Source organism: Macrobrachium rosenbergii, chromosome 14 (assembly GCF_040412425.1).
Source record: "Macrobrachium rosenbergii isolate ZJJX-2024 chromosome 14, ASM4041242v1, whole genome shotgun sequence".
In the NCBI taxonomy this organism is placed as follows: Eukaryota; Metazoa; Arthropoda; class Malacostraca; order Decapoda; family Palaemonidae; genus Macrobrachium; species Macrobrachium rosenbergii.
Window position 1 is genome coordinate 45,460,529 of NC_089754.1, and position 22,281 is coordinate 45,482,809.

At 36.6% G+C, this 22,281-nt stretch overlaps 2 protein-coding genes across 4 annotated transcripts; one reads left to right on the forward strand and one right to left on the reverse strand.

Moving 5' to 3' along the window:
• Positions 1 to 3,983: 3,983 nt before the first annotated feature.
• MESR6 (misexpression suppressor of ras 6) lies at positions 3,984 to 10,082 on the reverse strand. 3 transcript variants are annotated; one of them, XM_067116757.1, is made up of 2 exons: positions 9,948 to 10,082; positions 3,984 to 5,289 (listed from the first exon to the last, which is right to left on the reverse strand). In XM_067116757.1, exons 1-2 carry the CDS (start codon positions 10,016 to 10,018, stop codon positions 4,098 to 4,100), a joined length of 1,263 nt encoding a protein of 420 aa, XP_066972858.1. In that variant the 5' UTR covers positions 10,019 to 10,082; the 3' UTR covers positions 3,984 to 4,097. The 3 variants fall into 3 exon arrangements, with proteins under 3 accessions (XP_066972858.1, XP_066972859.1, XP_066972860.1); XM_067116758.1 differs by having other exon boundaries at positions 9,919 to 10,054; XM_067116759.1 differs by having other exon boundaries at positions 9,655 to 9,972.
• Positions 10,083 to 10,161: 79 nt separating this feature from the next.
• LOC136846073 (HUWE1-associated protein modifying stress responses) lies at positions 10,162 to 20,625 on the forward strand. The gene is made up of 5 exons (XM_067116760.1): positions 10,162 to 10,490; positions 16,411 to 16,485; positions 16,685 to 16,853; positions 17,430 to 17,563; positions 18,843 to 20,625. Exons 1-5 carry the CDS (start codon positions 10,295 to 10,297, stop codon positions 19,043 to 19,045), a joined length of 777 nt encoding a protein of 258 aa, XP_066972861.1. The 5' UTR covers positions 10,162 to 10,294; the 3' UTR covers positions 19,046 to 20,625.
• Positions 20,626 to 22,281: the final 1,656 nt, after the last annotated feature.

A 22,281-nucleotide genomic window follows, 5' to 3' on the forward strand; every position in this document is an offset into this window, starting at 1 on the left:
AGCTAACATACAATTTGATCTTTCTGTACCCCATGTGATACAGTTATAAAATTGTAGGGCATTCTTTATTCTGAGTTTATGTCCGTAATGTAGGCTTTACATTACAGATGTACATTAAATAATCCCTAAAAATTTTCCAGTTTGGCTCATGGCTGTGAGATGGCCTCTCAGTTTTTTAATGTTGTTAGAGTTGAATTACAGATTAAACCCAGGTATCTACTTTGAGAGTAAGTTACGCATACAGTACAATAAATCGCAGGTTGTAAGAAGTACAGCGCTCACCCTTGTTTACATCATTTATCATTCTACTCATTAATAATAGGTGTTGGGATAGTACAAGTAAATGGGGATACAGGCAGTCCTGAGTTAAGGCGGTCTCGACATAAGTCGATCCAATCTTACAATGCTTTTCAAAAATATTCATAAAAAATTCATCTCTGACATAAGGCAAAAATCCCAAGTTAAGGCAGCGCTAGGCTGGGTACTAGTTTCTGAGCTTCCTCATGTAAATAAGTAAGTGTTGCCATCCTTCCAGTGTGCAAGCCAACCACAGGATTAAAGGTAAGGCTTTCATCACTTTAATTTTTGTAAATTTTTTAAAGTTAAGATTCGACTTTAGTCACGCCTCAGGAATGGATCTCTGCCTTTACACAGACTGCCTGTATTTGGCATTCCCTCCTTTCAGTTACATATCATTTAATCAACTGGAGCTTTTGGGGCTGTTTGTTCACCTCTAGGTGCCAGATTTTGATGCTCTATGCCATTGCTGACAATACACATTATAACCAGTTCTCAAACCTTTGGCTGAGCTAAAGGCTCTGCACCATGGCACTCCAGTAGTGGGTTTGTATTCTCATTGCTTGAGAGTACACTCGAGCATATTTTCCTCCATTTCCTTTTTGTATCATTTACTTGTACAGTACAAATTTGGTATTTATGGATTACACTATATGTATTATATTCACTTTCAGTTGTATTGTTTTGTTAATTATTTATGGTATATAATAGTATCTACTATATTGCATACACTTTAATCAGTGTACTCATCTTTTGTCATTTTTTACATGATCATTCTATTTTCTGAAACATTGCATTCCATTTTTTTTTGGGGGGGGGAGGTTCTAAACGCATGTACATTATAAAAATGTATTCTAAAATAAAGCTTCTACTAAATATTGGTAGGTTGCATGAAAAAGCAAGGGAAGAGAAGCAAGAGAATTGTTGAAACCAGCACTACTGAGTATGGTTTCATGGCAGAAATCAAGAGGCAGCCATAATTATGAGGCAAATGCAAAGTATCACGCAAAAAGGGAAGGATACAGTACCTTATATTTGCAGACCTCAATTGAGCATTTGATAAGAGGACCAAATACAAGCAAAAATGCATTAAAATAGGAAGGTATTGAAAAGACTCATTAAGATCAAGTGCACTGAAAGTGGAATGTATGTGGTATTAGAAGAAAGAGATAAATATTGGTGTCCATCAAGAACCAACACAATCCTTTTTTGTTGTTGCTACAGAGGAAGGAACAAAGGAGACCTATAGAAGTTTCTGTATAAAGATGAACTAGTGTTAAATGCAATTCAGAGGAATTAGTCATATTGATATTTAACAGATGGAGTGAAAATCACTTTAGAGCACAACCAAGAGTATAGCAACAAGAAAAGTATACAGACTTAAGTACAGTGTGAAGATAGATAGTTGTGTGGTTGTTGCAGTAAGTGTAGGAATGCATTCAGTACTTTGTGTCAGTTGTAACAGCTTACAAATGATGCTCAGGGATGCAAAATATAAATGAAGATATTTTTGATGCCAGAAACATCTAACAATTATTGGGGGAAAGTACCACAATGTGATGGATGGACATTGGTGGTAAGAGTAAAAATATCTGTTACTTTGGAACCCACTGGATTGTGAGGCCAGAGGTACAAGAAGTACCCATTTAGCAAACTTGGTAAATATTCATGTGTTCATGATATGGAAATGTTCGATAAAGGCAGATGGGCAGTCCAGAAAAACATTTATAATTGTTAAGTGCCATTCTGGCTTCATGTCCCAGTAATAAACAAACAGCTGAGAAGTACTATGCAGACACAGTGTAAGACTGCGGATGATTAAAAATAGTACCAAGATATGCAAGTCAGTCCCCGGGTTACGACAGGTTCAGATTACAACGCTTTTCAAATATATCCATCAGAAATTATTTCCGGTTTACAACAAATGTTCCGGGGTTACGACGCTTATGACGCCAATCCAACGGAAGAAATATGGCTCCAAAATGGCAGAATAATAAAAATTTGGAGGTTTTTTGATGAACTCAATAAAAATACAGGTTACATCATTTTCAAGACACTCAAAGGATTAAGGAACGGAACCACCTTCGTAAACCAGGGACTGCCTGTATACAGTTAAATGGACAATATGAAGGCAAAGGGTACTGGAAATTCATTAAGCTACTGATGGTACTCTACAGAACACAAGTTCTAAATTAAATACGTTATTTCTTACTAAAAAGCATCTCTGCAACAAAATACAAAATTGGGCAGGAAACCTGATATCAGAAGAATTTGAAATAAATGTTAAGTGTCCATCAAACGAGAACCATGAGCATTTTGTTGTCTTTAGTATCAAAGGAAGCTACAACGTATAGAAAGGGAAATTCCCAAGAGATGCTGTATGCAAAGGACCTTGTGTTAAGTGCAGAATCTGAGAAAGAGGTGGTGAAACTCCTGAAAAGGTAGAAGAGCAGAATAGAAAGAAGAGGACTAATGTAAAGATCAGCAAAATACAAAAAAGCTTACGATGACTGGAAAGGAAGCAAAAAATAAATTAGTCAGAACAGTGGCTCTGTGGTTGCAATGGCATCACAAAAGATGCTCAGGATTGCAAAACATACAGTTAGAGATGCTTAATATCCAAAATATACTAAAAGCAAAAAGAAACAGGAGTGGAGAACCTGAGGTGGAACATTTGTTACTTTAGAAAAAAAAACTACTGAGAAAGCAGGGATTGAAAGCCAGTAGGGAAAGTTTTTCAACTATAGCCTGGATAAAATGAAAACACTGCTGGTTAATAAAAGGACTATCTTATTAGTAATGTAAGCACAGACTTATGATGGTTACTGAAGGCTTATACTATTATATGCAGCAAAAACTTAAAACATTGACAGATATAATGGAGATTTAGAAAATATGACTAGACACTGTTAAGGTTCACGGTTGGAGTGAGGTGGGAAGACGGCCTTAATCATGAGGAGATGGCAGAGATGTGGTGCCCAGCAGTTAGAAACTAAACCAAGATCTCAAATATTTGAACATGTAATGAGAAAGGAGTCAAAAGAGCATCAGTCTTGGGAGTAGCAGGGTAATGACATGCAGGAAGGTGCAGGAAACCTTGGACAAGGGAAATACATGAAGGCCTTGACCATGGAGTTTGGGCAGAAAGTGATTGTTTTAGATAAAGCTGGCTATGGTAAAGTGTGATAGGGATTTGGCTGCCTGGTGTGAAGAAATTGGATATGACTGGAAAACCAGTTTCATGAAAGAAAAAGGCAACAGAAATGTTTATGGTGATGTATAAGGCCTCTACTAAACATTCCAGAGATAGATATCTTAGAGATGTAACTACAAAATGCTAGGTTTATGACTGGAGTGCATTGGGAGGATTGATTTAAGAATGTAGAAGTTTCTGCAAGATGAGGTGTCCAGGGGATGGAAAATATGAGATGGTTTAGATGTGAAAAGAGAGGAGCCACTGATCAGAAAGAAGTGGACATGGAAACAGCAGGAAAAAGGTCTAAAAGAGGGGCCCCAAATCCCCAAAATAAGTAATGAAGAGGCATGGATGAAGACCTGGAAAAATGGGAACTTAAGCTGAAAAAATGGAGTAAAAAACTTTTTCATGTGTCATCCATTACACTAGAAAGTATGACTTATCACGTCCTTCATCCATATATTATTAAGGGATAAATAAAAAAGAAAAGTGCGATTACATTAATATATAATTTTATTTTTCAGCTGAGTAAGTCATGGATTACTTATAAGTTAAGTGATCACAGTTCATATAAAAGCCGACAATGGCTAATGAAGGCAGCTCATTACTGACCATTTTTATAATGTAATTTACATTCTATATCAAAACTTTTTCTCAAAAATTCACACAAAACTTCCTGAACTTTATTGACTTGGTTAGGTGGACAATAATCATCTAAGCTCGATCGGGCTAAAGTGATAATTGTTGGAGATGGAAATGAGGTAATAAGTTTTCGGGTACTGGCCATCAAAGAATCAATCTCTTCATTGGTAGATATATGGTGGGGGAGTTCATGTAAGCGATCATCACAGGTACATCCAGCATCATGCACAAGTTCCCAGTCTACTTCTGATCCATACTCATGGCACAAATCTTCAATGAGGTTGACAATAGACTTCTGCTTAGCAGGTTCCTTAATTGATTCACATAAGCTTGACAACCTTTTTTCAATTTCATTAATATCCTTTAATTCTTGTAATTTCATAAATATATTTTTCAAATCTGTTATTTGGTTACATCTTTTATTCTGAGCATCAATTACTTCATCTTCTTGTGTGGCAGTAAAATCAAAACTATATATTTCTCGAAGTCTACTGTACATTTCTACTTTGGGATGCATATCAAGAAAAGGGTTCATAGTGGTAAAAAAATCTAGATCAATATCCAAAATATAATATTCCCCATGCTTCTTTACCAAATCTAATATATCTTTCTCTAAATTGTCATTTGTCTCATAATCTAAAGTTCGAACCAACAGTAAGACTTCTTTTTCATCTTCGAGGTCTTCTTTCTTACTATAAAGCATCTCAGCAACGAAATACAAAATAGGACATGAAACTCGAATACTATCCGTGTTCTTTTTTCTTCCTATATAAAAAGAATAGTCTCCATTTTCTATCTGATTCGACCATGGTGGTTTCATCCATACAATTGACGAGATTTGACCAGCAAAAGCAGCAACAAGAATCCAGTTTTCAATGCTTAACTTAGGTAACATCACAGGAATGTCATACACCTCGGAAGCTTTGAGCTCTGAGGGAATGAGCAAGTCAGGGTGGGAATCAAAATGTATGAGCAGGTTATTATTAAATGGGAGATGCTTAGAACCTACAGCCCGTAGTATGTGATACAGGGCATCATTGTGGTCTTCCACTATATGGACTGGCAACTGAGGGTACTTCTTAATGATGGACATCTTAATCTTGACTAGAGGACCTGCAACCTTAGTAATGTTTTCACCAACCCCATTCCTTGTTCTGTAAATATAAATGAAGAGATAAAACATTTAAATTTCATCTAAATAAAATACAGTACTTCTTATCACATTTTTAATATACAGAAATTTGTATTTTTCCTAGATACACCAATCTGAGCCCTTTATTTATAAAAATATTCCCTGCACACGCTGCAAATGGTTGTTCAGCCATGGTTACATGGTGGTTGAATGGTACTAGGTGGTGAGCAGCCACCACATGTCCTAGGAAGACATCCAAGGACTTGGAGCCAGACCCAACCCTCATTAACTGCAAAACCCAAAAATTTCTCCAAAATGCTAGAGACAGGGCAATGTCCATTTCGTGAGCTCTCGACTGGACAGTCTTCTCCCTCACAGGATGACCCATACACTCACTACATAATCTCACAATGCCAGAAAGAAATGTTCTTGGACAAGTTGTGCTTGCTAGTAACTGTACTAAAAAAAAAAAAAAAAAAAAAAGCACTGACACTCAGGCCTTGTATGTCAGGCCCTTTTCAGATTGTAACATAAGGCTTTCACTGCACACAGAAGTATCTCATAAAGATCACCACCAGCAATGTTTCAGAGCACAGGGACAGAGGCTCTCAAATCTCATCAGGAACTGGCAGCTTCTCAGTTCCAGAACAAACTTGGGAGCGATTAAGAATAAAAGCAAACCCCAGCTTTCAAATGCCAGACTAGATACAACAATTCAAACAACTCACCGATGTACTTCACAAACGCCAAGACTAGCAGACAGTCTTGAGTGTGAGGTCCCTAACATGAGTTTCACAGGGGCTCATATGGCACTAGAGTTAAGTCTTCTGAAAACGAGTCCATCCGCTCAAGGTTGGGCAAGACCATTCAAAGCTACTTATGAGTATGAGCAACTCTACCGAGGAAGAGATCCATGATCTGTCATTCTCAAGGCAAGAAGACCATCTCCCACCAAAGAAACTGAAAGCTAACAGTGATGGTCTCATTTCAGGAGCTCATCTAAAGGTAAGCTCACCTAATGAGATCAGTTCAGATACAGCTCCAGTGCTGTATCCCGTATGTCATTGTGCTCGTGAAAGCTTCATGATCTCTCGACAGTACCATTCTAACTAGGCCTTTTGGGGTTCTGATGGAGCAGAAAACTCTGGTCTTATCATATCCCTGATATCACAAGAAAATCCTCTCCAAAGAAAGAGGACAACATGCTACCTTCCCCCTGCGATCATGCACACAAACGGTGCGCAATCAGTTCCCCTGGTAACAATCAACAAGGCATGAATCAAAGCGATTCATGCTATAATCAGCAAAAGCCAATCTAGAAGAGGCCATGGAAAAGCAAGCATGATACCCATTGGTATCATACAACAATGACCTATCCCTAATACGATCAGGAGACCATGCATGTACATAACAAAAAGGTAGCAGAGACTTTACCCTACATATCTCAGTATAGGCAAGGGATTAAGTCTGGGCAGTCCTCCTGTTCAAGAAGTCACAGTAAGACTATGGGTACCAAGAATGCTCTGAAACCCCCACAGGCCAACCCCACATGCTGTAAATGACCCACCAGCAAGTGTGGGAGCATCGTCACTAAACCTAGAAGGGGAAGGAAGACACTCACTTGGATTCTGGTGGGACCTTTTGTGAGAGGGCTTCCTCAACTTTTTCTTCTCCTTGTAAGTGGATGGGAAGGCAGAAGACAACAAAGAAGCAGAAGGGCTTGACAATGAGGAGAAGGCTAAGACTTTTCCACGTTACTCATTACATGTCTTATACCGTACTAATGGTGCAGAACTCATCAAAGCCAGGATAGCAAACACTGAAGAAGCACTTGCAACAGCTGATGCCACAGGGAATCTCCAAGAGGTAGGACAATTACTATTAGAGGCTTGAATTCCTTTATAGGTGCAACAACAGCAGATTTAGCTGAGGCTAAGTGGTCCAGAAACAGAAAAAGATGGGCTCCCAGAAATGCTGACAGAAGGCCACAGCTTCCACAAGTATGTACAGTACAGTACTTGACATTGTCATCCCTGGAGCAGCCAGCATGGGATGATGGTGGCAAGGTGTGCACATGCACATGCACACACATACACAAACACACAAAGTGCTAGAGGTCTTACTCACAAGAGCCAAGCATGTGCACCAAACTCACCATTAGACAAGAGCACATGTTGATTACTTACATTCCCTCACATACCCTCCTGGACCAAGAGCAGGCATGGTTTGGAGGGGGAGGGAGGTGTTACCAAAAACATTTGGTGTCAAAGGGGGAGGGGGAGTTACCATAAACATTTGGTGTAAAAATGGTAGTATTTCCTCTCTATGACACTACCGCACTTTTAGCCTTCATAACCGATTCCAGCTTGCATTGAAGGATACTACCATAAAAATGGTGATGCTTTGCATTCCCATACCAACAAATCAATTTTAAAAAACTGCAAATTTAGAATGCATAAGATATTGCTATAAAAAGGAACCTCATCCAATAATCAATTACCAGAATTTATAAAATACTGTAGAATAAATCATGGAATACAAAAAGGGATCTGACAAAAAAAACTCTTGATAATGGAACAAACTAGCTAGGTTTTGGTTCTTACTAAATTTATATAGGTTACACTATAACAGTAATGTTAGGAATTACTGTACATTTAAAGTACAGTACTGTAATCTCATTGGTTGTTTCTTGCAATACTGTTTTGGCTCCCTTTATAATTTTTGGTAAAGATGCCGAAGAGTTGTACACTATTCATGGGAGCTGATCACCAGAAATCTGCAAAAATTGGCTATTTTGCCACACTTATGACCATTGTAGAAGAGATCCAAAGGCATATTTCAACATGACTGCATGCAACCTAGGATGCTGCGCCCTGACCTGGACCCACTACCCCTAACCCAATACTATACAATGACAGAACAGGTTTTGCTATATCAGCTTAACCTAGGCAATATGAGGTGCTTAAAAGAATGATGTGCGCACATTATTCAGCACTAACTACTATCAGATTTTCTTTTGAAAATTACATTTTATGTTTTTGCATTGCTGTTGTGGCTACATTTTACATGTTTTTAATGCACTGAGCTGCCCTAGTATATAGGCCTATATCTATGATCATGTATGCACTGTACTTTTAAGGAACGAAGTGATATAGTCGGGTTACAACTGGTATTATGATTGGCTTGGCTAGTCTACGTTACATATTTCAAGAAACATGGGGTAGTTTGGCCAACCGAGGGACGCGCCCACAACTCATTACTAACGACTCTAAATGAAAAATTGCACAGAATAAATGTTGCTCAGCATTCCCGATTCTACCCAAAATGTAACTTACTTTACCAATTTGCTTGATTTTCTCAAACGACAATTTTTTCAGCATAGCGTAACATTTTCAAGATAATCTCGTAGCTAACAGCAATCCCACATAGTTCCTAACCTAAGTTAACTTGTACTTTAGACATAACATTCAAATTGGGATACTTTGTTCTTAAGTCTCCTAAATATGCTTAATACAAAAAGTGTACTAAAATATCCTGCAAATTTATTGTTACCGAGATTTTCACTGATGAACATTGTTACCCATACTGACTTTTTCTAAGTTATTAACACTTTGTGCATCTTGGTGTGTTACAGGTAGGCTACGGATGGCAAACATTTTAAAAAAATCTTTCATTTTAATATATAAATTTGGGTACACAGACAATGCTAAAACCAGACTGGTTCTTCTGTTCTAAGTTTCACCAATAAAATAGGAATTTGGACCTCAAACATTGCTTGAAAAAACTGGCTTTTGTTCTCAGTTATGTCTCTCTAGTGGCAGACATGTAACTCTTGTTTTCCGAATTTATCAGCTACATTACAAAATTCTCCATTAAATTTTGCAGTGTAGCCATTTCTGACAGTCATTTCAGTAGTAAATTCGTAACTTGAAACTTGACAGTATGCTATCTCTGAAACCATTAATTTGTTGTCACAGAAATGTCAAAAACATCTCAAACACACATTGAAAAATATGATGGGTAGTATTCAGAATAGGGAGACGGTGGGTATTTAGTGTTACTTGAGGGGGTCCAGGGGGGGAAGTCGCCCCCTCCCCAAAACCCCGATCAGGGCACAGCACCCTAAGTTAGGTTAGGAAGGTAACCTAAGGTTTGGCTAGATCAGGACATGGCATTCTACGAAAGGTGAGGATTTATCACGCCTACCCCTGTCTCCCTACCCTGCCTTCGCTCTAATATGAATTTCAACACCGGAAATATAATTACCATTCAATGTAAATATTTAGCAGTTATTACGATAGACCTAGGCTACAGGAGGAGAAAAAAAGTATACATATTAAATTCCATAATTATCCTACATAATTCAAGTACATATAATGAGTAATACCTTTTTAAAGACCAGTGTCAAAAGCTGTAAATAATGACATTTCACATTTCAGTTTTCGCAGGAATTAACTTGAAAGGGGACGAGTGAGTGTCTACTATCAAATGTAAACAAATGCCCACAATTTCCACCTGGTGTGGGAATACGGCAACTGCCGCATGGTCTCGACACTGGGATGGGAGACCGCAAAAGCAGACGCCCTTATAACGACGGCAAAGATATAAAACCCGGCATTAATTGTGAATAAAGTACCATAATTCAAATTACCTTCATGGGTCGTCCTTGATTCAAATTACCTTGTTGGGTTGGTCTGCTCCCTCCAATGTGCTTCCATATAGCGATAGTCTTCTAAAAACCAAAGTGACATTTCTTTTACTGAGCCGAGAGCTTTATTTCTGAGAGATAAATAACGAACAGTATGCTAATTTGCATTTAGATGTATTTTACAATTTGCGAGAGAACTCGAGGCCGCTGAGGTAGGAAATGAGACAAAGCATATTTTTGGAACTTCTTCTTTGCGACATCGACAAAACATATCTCAGCTGACTATCTGGGCGGCGGTCTTGTCCTCCACGAAATTCTCTTTCCCCCTTTATCTGGTGGCCGTTAGAGGCGATTTGTCCGATCGATATACATTTGCAAGATGAGCGAGGGACGCGACGGTGACGACGATATCCTCGGCGACTACTGGATTACGTCCTGGGAGCAGCAGGCCGTTCAAGAATTGGAGAACGAGCAGGACCATCAGCAGAGCCTTCATGCCGAGGCCGATGCAGCCAACGAGAAAATGTGGATCCTTTTTCAGAATGCTGCACAGTGCGTGGCCGTCATGTACAAAGGTAATTGCAGACACGATATTCAGGCCAAATTTCGTGCCAAATGAGCCTGAATTTTGTCCGGATGAACCTTGTTAGGGGTCGTTTCCACTGGCCTAATTGTTGTGGGTTAACTTACGGGATGGCTATTCCTTGTAGCCTAGACCTAGGTCACATTTTATTTTTGGGTCGCTGACTGTCCTCGTAGGCCTAAACATCTGGGTAAATGCTTGGTTTTTAGTGTGGATACTGATCTGGGGAGAAAATCCGATCTGCTTTACTACCTTCGAGCAAGGAAGCAGATTAGCCTCTAGGCCTAGACAGTAAAGAAGGCTTTGCCTAAAGTAGCAGAGCTCCAGGGTATGTTAATAACTTAATAGATCAGGGCTTAGGGCTACCAAGTTCGATGATGAATCACGTATTTATGGTTCGTAAAGCAGTTAGCCTAGTGATTGGCTTCACTGGTTACTTGCAACCAAAACATAGGCCTATTTGTGCCAGGCTATTATACATTGACAGCCTACATCTATAAATACCTTTAATAAGTATTTTTTCGAGGCTGTATTACTTTTGTCAAAACTTTATTGGTTAATATCAGAGACATGATGCAGAAATTACTGCAGGCTCTGGCCAAAGTTACCTGTTTACATTTCACCATAGGCCTATTTACTAAAAAAGTGTAGACCTAGTGTTCAGTTTGTCATCTTTATGGATATAAGATGCTTTTTGCATTTTTGATTTTAGCCAAAAACTACTTTCATCATAAAATTATTTTATTTTTTTTTTTTTTTTTAAAGACTTTTCAAATATGATTTTGCGAGATATGAGCAAATGAAGTGCCAAATGATCTAGAATTGCCATTAATAAAATATTTTGAATAAATATTAAACTACAGTTCAAGTGGAACTCAGTGTTTACTGCTTAATTATGACATACTTAAATATTACACAACAAAAGAGGCCAAGAAAGGTAAAGAAAAACAGTTCATGGTAAATAAGTTATTTATTTTGTCTCGTAAGGAAATGAGACCATTAAATTTATTTCTAATGTTTTTTCTAGAGCTTGAGCTTTGATGAGCATAATTCCTCCTCCAATGTTTATGAAAAATACTGCATTTTAATGTTAATTATATTTTTTCATGGCATAATAGATATAAAGTTTTAATAGGTAGATGATTTAGAAATAATTGAGAACTTAATTAATTGGAATTTTTTTGTACTATATTTAAGAAAAATAAAATGAATATAGGGAAACTTATGTTCAAAAATTAATATGTTTACAAAAGAGGACATTTATATTATAGTGTAGGCTAATATTTGCTGTGAAGATAATTGGATTTTTAGGGAATTAAAGTGAAAGGAAAAATTATTGCTAAATGTAGGCAATATCAAACAGTTTAAAAAATTAGCTCTTAATAAGAAACCAAATTCTTTGAAATAACATAAATTGAAGGCATCATTAAGGATTGAGGGTCATTGCATCTCTCAACAGAGTATTATAAGTTTATATATATATATATATATATATAATATATATATATATATATATATATATATATATATATATATATATATATTTTATATATATATATTTTATATATATATATATATATATATATATATATATATATATATATATATATATATGTGTGTGTGTGTGTGTGTGTGTTTATATATATATCATGCAAAATTTGTCAGAACTTCCTGAGGATGTCAATGCATTTAGCCTTCCTTTTTTTAGCCTAACAAAGAAAATGCCAGTTTTCAAGGATATGAGTACACTTAGAGAGCAGTATTCAATTTCATTAGGAAAACTGTCACCAGTATTGTCCAGATTAGTTGCAAAAGGCCCAGTGCCCCCACCCCATTTTGTCAGATGAGGAATTGGAGACAAATAATAATTGTATAAAATACATGATGATTGTATAAAATACATAGAACTCTAGTTAACAGTCATAAAAATATACAGCATATGTTGGGTGAGGAAATACATACCATAATTGAGAAAATACATACTTTAATTACTTTTATTAGGTATCCCTTCAAAATGAAGTTTCCCAAAATAAAATTAGTCTAGTCGAAGTTATGTTAACCCAGACTGTCAGTCCATATTCTGTATGTTTGACAATTTGGAAAGAAAAAGAAGTTACTAGAGAAATACAAACCATCAACTTTTATGTAGGAGTATTTTACAACATGATCTGGAAACGGTTGATAAAAACAGTAGCAAGTTGTTTAGTTGGTGGTAACCAGGAGAGTTGGGAAAACTCCCAGAAACCTATCATCCCCCAATCGTCTGTCATAATCATTATGGGTTGCCCTAGAGTAAGAGCCTGTGCCAGCACAAGGCTGGCTAAATCTGAAATGAACAAGGAAACATCATAAGCTTCTATTTTTTGCTTCAGCCTTGATGGTGTCAAGATGTCTTTTCGCACTCAGACTGACCATCAAGTTAAAACTATTTTCAGTTTATTTATATGTGGTTGTGTCTTTCGTTCAGAATAGATGTGAACAAGGAAGGTGAACAACGAAAGATAAGGGGTACATACAGGTGTTTATTTGTTTAGCAGCTTTTTGTCTTAGGCCTTAATGCAACATTGTTCACATTGGTGGCCTCAAGTAGCCTTCCATCTCACCAAGAGTCAAGAACACACTTATGATCACTATGGTGAGGTGAATAAGGAATTCTTGTGTTGCCAAACATCTCATTGCTTTGATAAAAGTATGGACTGAGTGGAGCCAACTCTAATGAAAGTTTTGTAAAGTATGGCCAAGAATTTAAAGTATATAAAACACATTTGACTTAAAAGTTTTTTACCTGTAGTACTGCCAAACCTAACATTCTGTGACAATGGACAGCATTATGCATTTACAAGGTCAGTGGTAGCTGTAGTGGCTTAATCTTAACCAACCATATACTGTACATAAGAACAATTGCACTCAACCTGCCATTGTGATAGGACAGTATGGAAAGCCAAAGCTTTAACAAATCTCCCCTTACTGCCAACACATACATATTCATGGCAAGGAAATAGTTGACAATGATTTGAATTATTTCATATCAGAAAAACAACAAGGGGTTCTATAATTGATGTTGCAAATGCCATCACTTATACAGCCAAAGAGTCAAAAATTTCTGAGATATCTGTTCATTGAATGTACAAATCAGCAAAAGAGGAATTGAGAAAATGCAATCCCATAACATTAAATGAATGCTAAAAGGAAAATAGATGATAAAATTACTTGAAAAGAAGTATATTCCAGGGCATGATCTACATTAAGCATGAGCTGTTTTGTAATTGTGTATGCTTACACACTCTTATTATTATTACGAGATTGATGGCGCTCGCTACGCTGCACTGTAACTTGACTCTGCCTGTCATGTCTCCCCCTGACCTACCCCGCCTCCACCTTGGGCAGACGAACAGGTTTGCAGGAGGAGGGTGGATGTGTCATGTCTCCCCTACCTACCATGCCCAAGCCGGGACGGACAAAGAGGTTTGCAGAAGGAGGGTAGATGTGTCATGTCTCCCCTGCCCCCACCTGGGGTGGATAAACAAGAAAGATCCACTCTGATTTTAGTATTTATTATTATTATTATCATTATTATTATTATTATTATTTATTATTATTATTATTATTATTATTGTTATTCCTGAAATCACTGAAGTGAAAGAAAATAAAACAAATCTCCATTGAGAAAACGAAATACTGTTCAATACAGAAAATTATGGGGGTTCAGTCAAAACGATAAACAAGGATTGAACGTTGGATATAAATGGCAGATTAGATCTGGCTGTACTGGTCTTTATACCTGGCCTCACACTAGCAATCTATGAGCATTTAATGGACTACAGTGCAAGCTCATTTGAACTTTCTACCTTTGGAGATTCATTTTTTCTTGGATGCATCAAAAGGGGGGCAGAACGCGCAACTGGTGGATCTCTCCACTTCTGGTATGTGGACAGATAACAGCCATCAGCATATCAGTATTTTGGAAATGTGTGTAGCACTGGTGGCCCTGCAAACATTCCAGGATAATGTGTTTAGTCAAACTAATGTTGATGAGTGACAACACAACTGTAGTGGCATGCATCAATAAGCAGGAGGATTACATTCTTTTTACCTTTGCCATTTGGTGATGTAGGTGCAAGGGTGTGTGTTGACCATGCTGTTGAGCTGTCAACCAGGTATATTCCAGACAGGAGGAAGGTGTTGGCAGACCAGCTAAGCTGCCAGGGATAGTTAGTAGAGACAGGGTGGTTCCAACATCCTCTTGAGGGACAAAGGTCTTTTAACACTGGGGATACCAATTGTCGACTTGTTCAAATCACAGCTACACAGGAAGCTCCAAGTGTTTTTATTTCCCTCTTCAGACCTCTGGGCTACTTGGGAGGATTCCTTCCAGCACCTTGGAACAATCTGGATATCTATGCCTTTCCTTCTTTCAGTTTGATTCACTGAATGATCGACTAAGTGTTTTGTTTCTTTAGTTCTTGGATGACCCTGGTAGCTCCACATTAACCTTATACTGGTGGTATCCTGTTATGCTAGCTCTAGTGGTCAAGGCATCTGGAAAGATTCCCCTTTGCCTAATCTAATCTGTCAGCTGCATATTTTGAGGTATCATGAGTCAGTTTAGACCCCTCATTCTTTATATTTCAAGGTTTTTCAGCATTTCCTGTGAGAGTTTTTTTCATATGAGAGAGAGTCTTTTTTTAGCATATGACTGCTTCTCCAAATGATGAGATGTCTGTTAGCCATTTGATTTACTTTTTCATCCTAGAGCCAGGTATAGTATTCTGATTAAAAGGTATGGACTGCTTTTCCTCAGTAGAGTTATCCATGTTCAAAGGTGCCTTGAACAGTCTTACTCACCTTGGGAGCTTCAGGCTATGGAGTGGGATATGATTCTCATCCTCCAAGCTTACTTGGGTGTTGTAGAACCCATGAGGGAGGCCCCAGATTGAGATCACATCATCAAGATTTTTTTTTTTTTTTTTTTTTTTTTTTTTTTTCTCTCTCTATATACTAGCCTTAGCTTTGATGAAGAGTATTGGCTAGTTGCATGGCCTTTCATATGATGTTCAGCCCATGGAGGGCTGGGGATCCCTCTCATTCTCAATGTTCCTGAATTTGTGAAAACTCTGAACCCATCAGTCCCTGATGAAAAAGTTGAGAATTGTTTGATTCCTTCCCCCTGGTATTGTTATCGAAGAGCCAAATGAGATGCATTAGTGCCTGGTATGAGCCTTGCAACTCTAGCAGTGTCTCTGTAGTATTGGGCACAAAAAGGTGGCGCCCAAGAACTGGTTTTTTGATCAAGCAGACGTACAGTTCATCTTGCAAGGAAGAAAGTCCTCCAGTCCACATGATAGCTCACAAAACTTAGCCATTGTGTTTTGGAGAAACTTTTCAGTTTCAGTCAGTAGAGCTAAACAGTATTCTGACTACATCAATCATATTAGTTAACTTGTGCCATAAACACCCTCTCTCAGGCTCAGTACTCTACCACTCTGGCATCCCTGTGCCACACTGTGAGAAGTTACAGGTGTCATTGCCCTCCTTTGCTCTGTCTTTAGTGGGAAACATTCCTGGTTGATTTTCAATTTTTTACAAAAGGCAACTGGAACAAATACATTTTTAAAGTAATTTAAGTAATTAGTATTTTTCTTAGGTATACAAACCAGAACCTTTTATTGTGTTAACCACCTCAACCACCCCACTTTGTCCTGGATACTGAAGGTAAAGTGTTGGGGAGACAGTATGTTGGTTTTAGTGGCATTTCCCCATTTACTCTTGTAACCACCAGTTAGCTACCTTGTTATTAAGTTTCAGTGACCAATTGGAGCCACTTAGGAATACTTCTATAAGAAAGGCTTTCTATTGTATACTCAAAAAATCCCAGTTACTTAAAATATATTTTTGTTCTTTCTATTTTGTAGGTGCAGCAGATAGTCAAAATTCAATGTGGGTCCCTTTCCAGACTGCTGCAGGCCATATAACGGCACTATATAAAGGTGATTATGTTATAGTACAGTATTGTATAATTTCTTATTAATATTTCTGCAAAGATATCCTTTCAGATTTTCTGTAAAGAAAAAACTATATAGTCATGTGGTAAAATCTAGTTTGCTTGATACAGCAAGATCATATTTGAAGAATTAGTTGGTGTAGGGGTACAGTACATGATTTACTAAAAGTGTTTATAAACTTCAGATTCTGTAGAACACCTTCGGCGGAGTGGTGAGTTAGGAGTTCAAGCTGGTTACCAGCGGCGCACAAGGGAAGTTTTAAATTGGGCCAGAAGAAGAAGGCATTTTCGCCGTGAAGAACTAATAGCTTTTCTTGCTGGAAAATCGCCACCACCCAAGACATCACATCTCAGGTTAGATATCTAATCTGAAAGATCTGAGTTGCTGTAACTCTGCATAGCTTTCAGTATTATGTTGTGTGTGTAAAACTACAGTTTAAAATTGGAGCTTCATTGTGTTTTGTATGCTTTTTGTGCAGGAATTGCTTATTATTAGTGCATTATTAGGAGATCAGCCTCTATGAACATAGGAAGTTATTTTGAAATTTGCAAGAGTCAGATTACAATGACTAATCCTGCTTGTTCAAGAAATCTTAGTTATAATTTTAAGTATATTAAATTCCATAGAAAAGTAAGACATATTTGGAAAATAATGATAATCACAATTTTACAGGCAGGATATGCTCTAAGCAACTGATTGTTAGTCAGAGTAGGCATAAAACTGAAATTATTAAAGTTGTAACAGGTTAAAATTGTAAGTACAAAAAGCAAAAAGCATTGCAGCACTTCATTGGGAAATACAGGTACTGCTCTTCATGGAGGAGTAAAGTATCATTTTATGATAGAAGTGGTTGGTGCTTTTATTGACATCTGGTAGATACTTTCTTAACTGTACTTTGAATCTTTTTCAAACATATTGAATCTCTTCAGAGGCTCTCCACGGACACGCATCACCTTGGAACGAATAAGCCCACGGCTACCTAGCCCGCACCATCATGCGCATATGCATTCACACAATCCTGATCCAGAACTCACCACTTTCAGAGAAGCACTAGGAATATCTGGTATGTTGTTTACATTAAATTCTTTATAAACATTAACTAACATGTTTCTTTTTTTACAGTACAGTATTTTGTATTAATAGCTGGGAACCCAAAAGTATCTCTTTAAGTTTTTCATTTTCCTATGATTCTTTGTCATTTTTCACTAATATGAACCCATTTGAGTTTTTTGTAAAAGAAAACTATTGTCCCAGCTTTGTCTGTCTGTCCACCCTCAGATCTTAAAAACTACTGAGGCTAGAGGTCTGCAAATTGGTATGTTAACCATCCACCTTCCAATCATCAAATATAGCAAATTGCAGCCCTTTAGCCTCAGTAGTTTTTATTTTATTTAAGGTTAAAGCTAGCCATGATCATGCATCTGGCAATGAAATAGGACAGGCCACCACCAGGCCATGGTTAAAGTTTCATGGGCCACGGCTCATACAGCATTATACTGAGACCACTGAAAGATAGGTCTATTTTCGGTGGCCTTGATTACATACCTTACAGAAAATTTATTTTTTTTATTTAAAGCCCACGGACCAGATTCTTGACTGCAGAGCAGCACTTAATAAAACATATCTTTAGTGAATGTCCAGATTTTAAACAAATCATTGAAAGAAAATGAAACTGAATTTTAAGTTTTTCCCTTAATTAAATATATAATGAATTGCAGTATATTAAATGAGATCTGCCATTTTCATTAAGATCAGTCCTTTTGGGCCAACCCTATAATAAAAGCAATAAAGTCATGCTGTGGTTATTTTCAATTTATGCCTCTGCGTTGTATCTTTTCCTGGAGGAAAAGGTGTATGAGAAGTACAGTAGTTTATTGTGCATTTTTGAACTTTCATTTTCATTGATGTACTGTATTTGATTTTCGATGTATTGAAAGATAATCATTCCAGTCACTGAGCCAGGACAAAAATTTGTTAAGGGGGAATTGAACTACAGTTTTTGACATATCCATAGATTGATCCTTAAAAAGGTATCCTTTTCATTGGTATAATTTGATGTCACAGAGTTTAGTTTAGTGAAGAGACCTGACTCCCAAAACCAAAGGTACATAAATGAGGTATTGATCCAAACCAGGCTTTTGTAGCCTGGAAGCACTTGAACCAGTTGTATTTTTTAAGTATTGTGCCTTAAAAGTGATGGCTATAGCCATCACTAATAAACACCCAAAATTTATTTCTCAAAAACTAGCTAATATCGTTTGGTTATGAGTTTATATTTCATGACTTGTATTTTTTTAAAAGAAAATTTTTGAATGCAATTGATATAGAAAACTGAATTTTAGGTCAGACTGGTCTCAATGTGAGGCCCCAGCCAGTTGGCTCTCCTACCTTATCGTCACGTCGTCGAAATTCTACGCATTTGCCTGAGTTACAAGCATTTTTGTGTGATGAATTTGCAAGAAATAAGCGCCCAGCACCTTCTTCGTCTCCAACGCACGATGTCACTATGGACTCTCCTCAACACAAACGCTCTCGTTTTACATAAAAAAAATTTATGTATTCCAGTTATCAACCTCTTTCATTGTGCCTAAGAACCTAAGTTGAACGGGTGAAATTTCCTTTACTGTGAGACTAGCATGTCATCCCGTGTTAGATCTTGGCGTGAATGATTCAGGTGACTTTTGTTATTTCTTTTCAGTGGAATGGTATGTGAACACAGAAAGGAAAGAAGTGCTTTGTTTTATTTTTAAAATAAGACTTTAACAGGAAACCGGTTTGGCATTAAAAGCTATGTGAGTGAATTGTGGGCAAGCATACTAGTAATATCTTGAGAGAAACCTTGTGAAATTAACATGTAAATGAAATATCTCTGGTTTTTTAGGAATTTTACTTTTATAGGCAAACAATTCCCCTGTAAATTTTTTAAAAAACACTAGATTTGTATTGGGATCTAGGATTGAAATTGATGATGATAAACCTGTACAGTATTTTACACAGATCCTCGATTAAGGGTTCCCGCAAGCATGCTGTCAGGAGTCACTTAAAGTGGAATCGCTGTATTTTAATGTTTATCATTCTCAGCATGACGTGAAATTGGATATGCCTGGCTGGAATTTTGAAAGTTTTGTTTGAACCCTTTATGTGTAGTTATTTGTGATTGTAGGTGAAAGTAGCTTAGTTGCCATTTTTTTTTATTCTTTTCATAATAACGTGTCATGTTAATGTACAGAATGAATGAACTCGAAAATTACTTTCTATTAAGTAAATAAAGTACAGTGTTGTACATAATTCAGATCAGTTGAAAATTGAATCTGTATACTATAGCCACATCAAGAGAAATCTCTGTTGAACAGTGTGATAACCTCTTCGGATAGACATTGTCTAATATAAAGAATTTTTGATAAAGTGTTCATTAGTGCACTTTGTATGCAAAACTAGTCTGGGAGTTTTGCCTACCCTCTATTGTACATGCTTATGTCTCTGAACTCAAACTTTTCCGTGCAAAGTGCTCTTTTCACAAAGCTTTGTATTATGCAACTATTTATTTCATTTTTTTCTATTTTAAGAAAAAGATGCTCATGTAGTGCTAAACTTGTAGTTGAATAATAGAGGGCCTCTTTTTCTTATATTTAGAAAGAGATCCTCAAAAATTAAAGTTGTGTTATTTTATTACTTTAAGGAATTTCACATCAGTGAGATGCATCACATCTTATTGGTGTTCAATGAAATAACTTGGCAGGAGTTTGGCAGACGCAGACTGCATGTATTAATATATGTTTATATCTTATGTCAGTATGTTAAATATTCTTAACTGTTATGAAGGTCGACTGAAATACAAGCAACAGCACAAATTTACTATTCCACAGAATATCAAAAGAAACAAACAAAAAAAGAAAGAAAAAACATTTTGCCTGCCCTTGGGAATTGGATTTGTCAGTCTTGTGTTATGAAGGACAATACCCAAGTAAAGCTATAATCCATTACGTTAAACAGCAAATTGAACTAAATCAGTGTTGAGATTTCATTTGGCTAAATATTGGTTGGGAAAGTACACCATTGTTACAGCCATTTTGAAATATTTTTGCTGTATAAAAATAGTTCAATACTGAATATGCATTCTTGAAAGAGGATTTTTTTTAAACCTTCATTAGTACTGTATACAAGCACCTAGTTCCTAATGAAATGATAATGAAACAAGAAATGAGCTAAGGTAATTGAGAAGATATTGTAAGATAAGAGGTCATTTTCTTAAATATGCTGTAAGTTGGTGGTTCTTAAACTTGAATTATCCCTCAAATTTGCATGACAATTTTATTCTTTGGGAACATTATATAACTGCTTCTGTATTATCTGTGTAATTTTGTTTTGTCAGCTTACATGATAACAGTGAACACCCTTTTCGATAGTAATCGGACTTGAATTAACATTTGTTGATGTAATATATATTAATCATATACAAACATGTAAGTATATATGTTAAGTACAATGTGAATTGCAGGCATTTCAGTTCACAAAGCTAGCTATCTCTCTCTCTCTCTCTCTCTCTCTCTCTCTCTCTCTCTCTCTCTCTCTCTCTCTCTCTCTCTCTCTCTCTCTCTCTCTCTCTCTCTCTCTCTCATATTTCTTGATGATGAAATGGTGGTGGCAGTAGTACCCTTTGGTACAGTTGCCCATGAAAATGAATGAATAGTTTTTATTAGATTTCCTTTGAAATACATTGCAGTGCAGCTTAGATGTTGTGTTGTACTTTTTATGCATATTTTTTAAAATTTTAATTTCATGCCATAACATATAGATAAAATTGTTACTGAAAATCTGTGATATGTATCAGAATTATGAGAAACTTACTCATAAAATGAAGAATATTACTCTAAAAATGAAGAGTAATAAAAAAAAAGGTATGTTTAAGTAACGTAAAATTAGGTTACTTTCTATAAGCTTAAAATAATCTAGTGAAATATGTTCATTTAATAAAAATATGAAATTATTCTTTTCATGAAAAAAAAAATCAATACTGTACAAATAGTGGCAAGGAATTTACTTTTTAGAAACTCCACATAGATATAGTCATCTGTTATGTACTAACTCAAAAACCAGAGTACGGTAAATTTAATAACCGCTGCTTAAATAGTAAGAAAAGAAAAGGTAGAGCCAGTTGTAAATCTCAAATGAAACTAAAACAAAATATGAAAAAACAAAATATTGTAGGAGGCCAGAGCATAATAATTTAGTCAGCATAACTCCAGCTATATTATGTGGTGCAGTGAAAAAGTAATTTACTATATAAGGCAATTTGGTTCAAGTTTACTTACATTTCAGAAAGTTAAGGTAAATTGTGTTTAGGTTCCATGTAACTGTATCCATTTCCTCATTTTATACATTGTGAGTGCATTTTGATTTGGCAGGAAAATATTTTTGAGCTCTGATCTCAGTTTAGACCGGAGGTTGTGTCACTGACTCGAAGCAGTAAAGATCAAGTTTGCTTTTTCTAGCCTACCAGTATAGCAGTATAAACATGCTAGCAACATGTAATTGGTTACTTGGAGCTGAGAACCACATTGTCATTAATGAAACGTACATCCACCAAAGATAAGATCAGTGACTTGTAATAAAGAATGGATTTACTGCAGAAGTCCTAAGGCTGATTTTTTTTTTTTCTATATTTTGGGGGGAAATTAATGGGATGTTACATGCGATCTGTGTTTCATGACTTTTCTTCTAAGACTTGTTATTGTAGAATTTTTCATGCAACATGAAAGTTAATTGAAAAAGATAACCCAT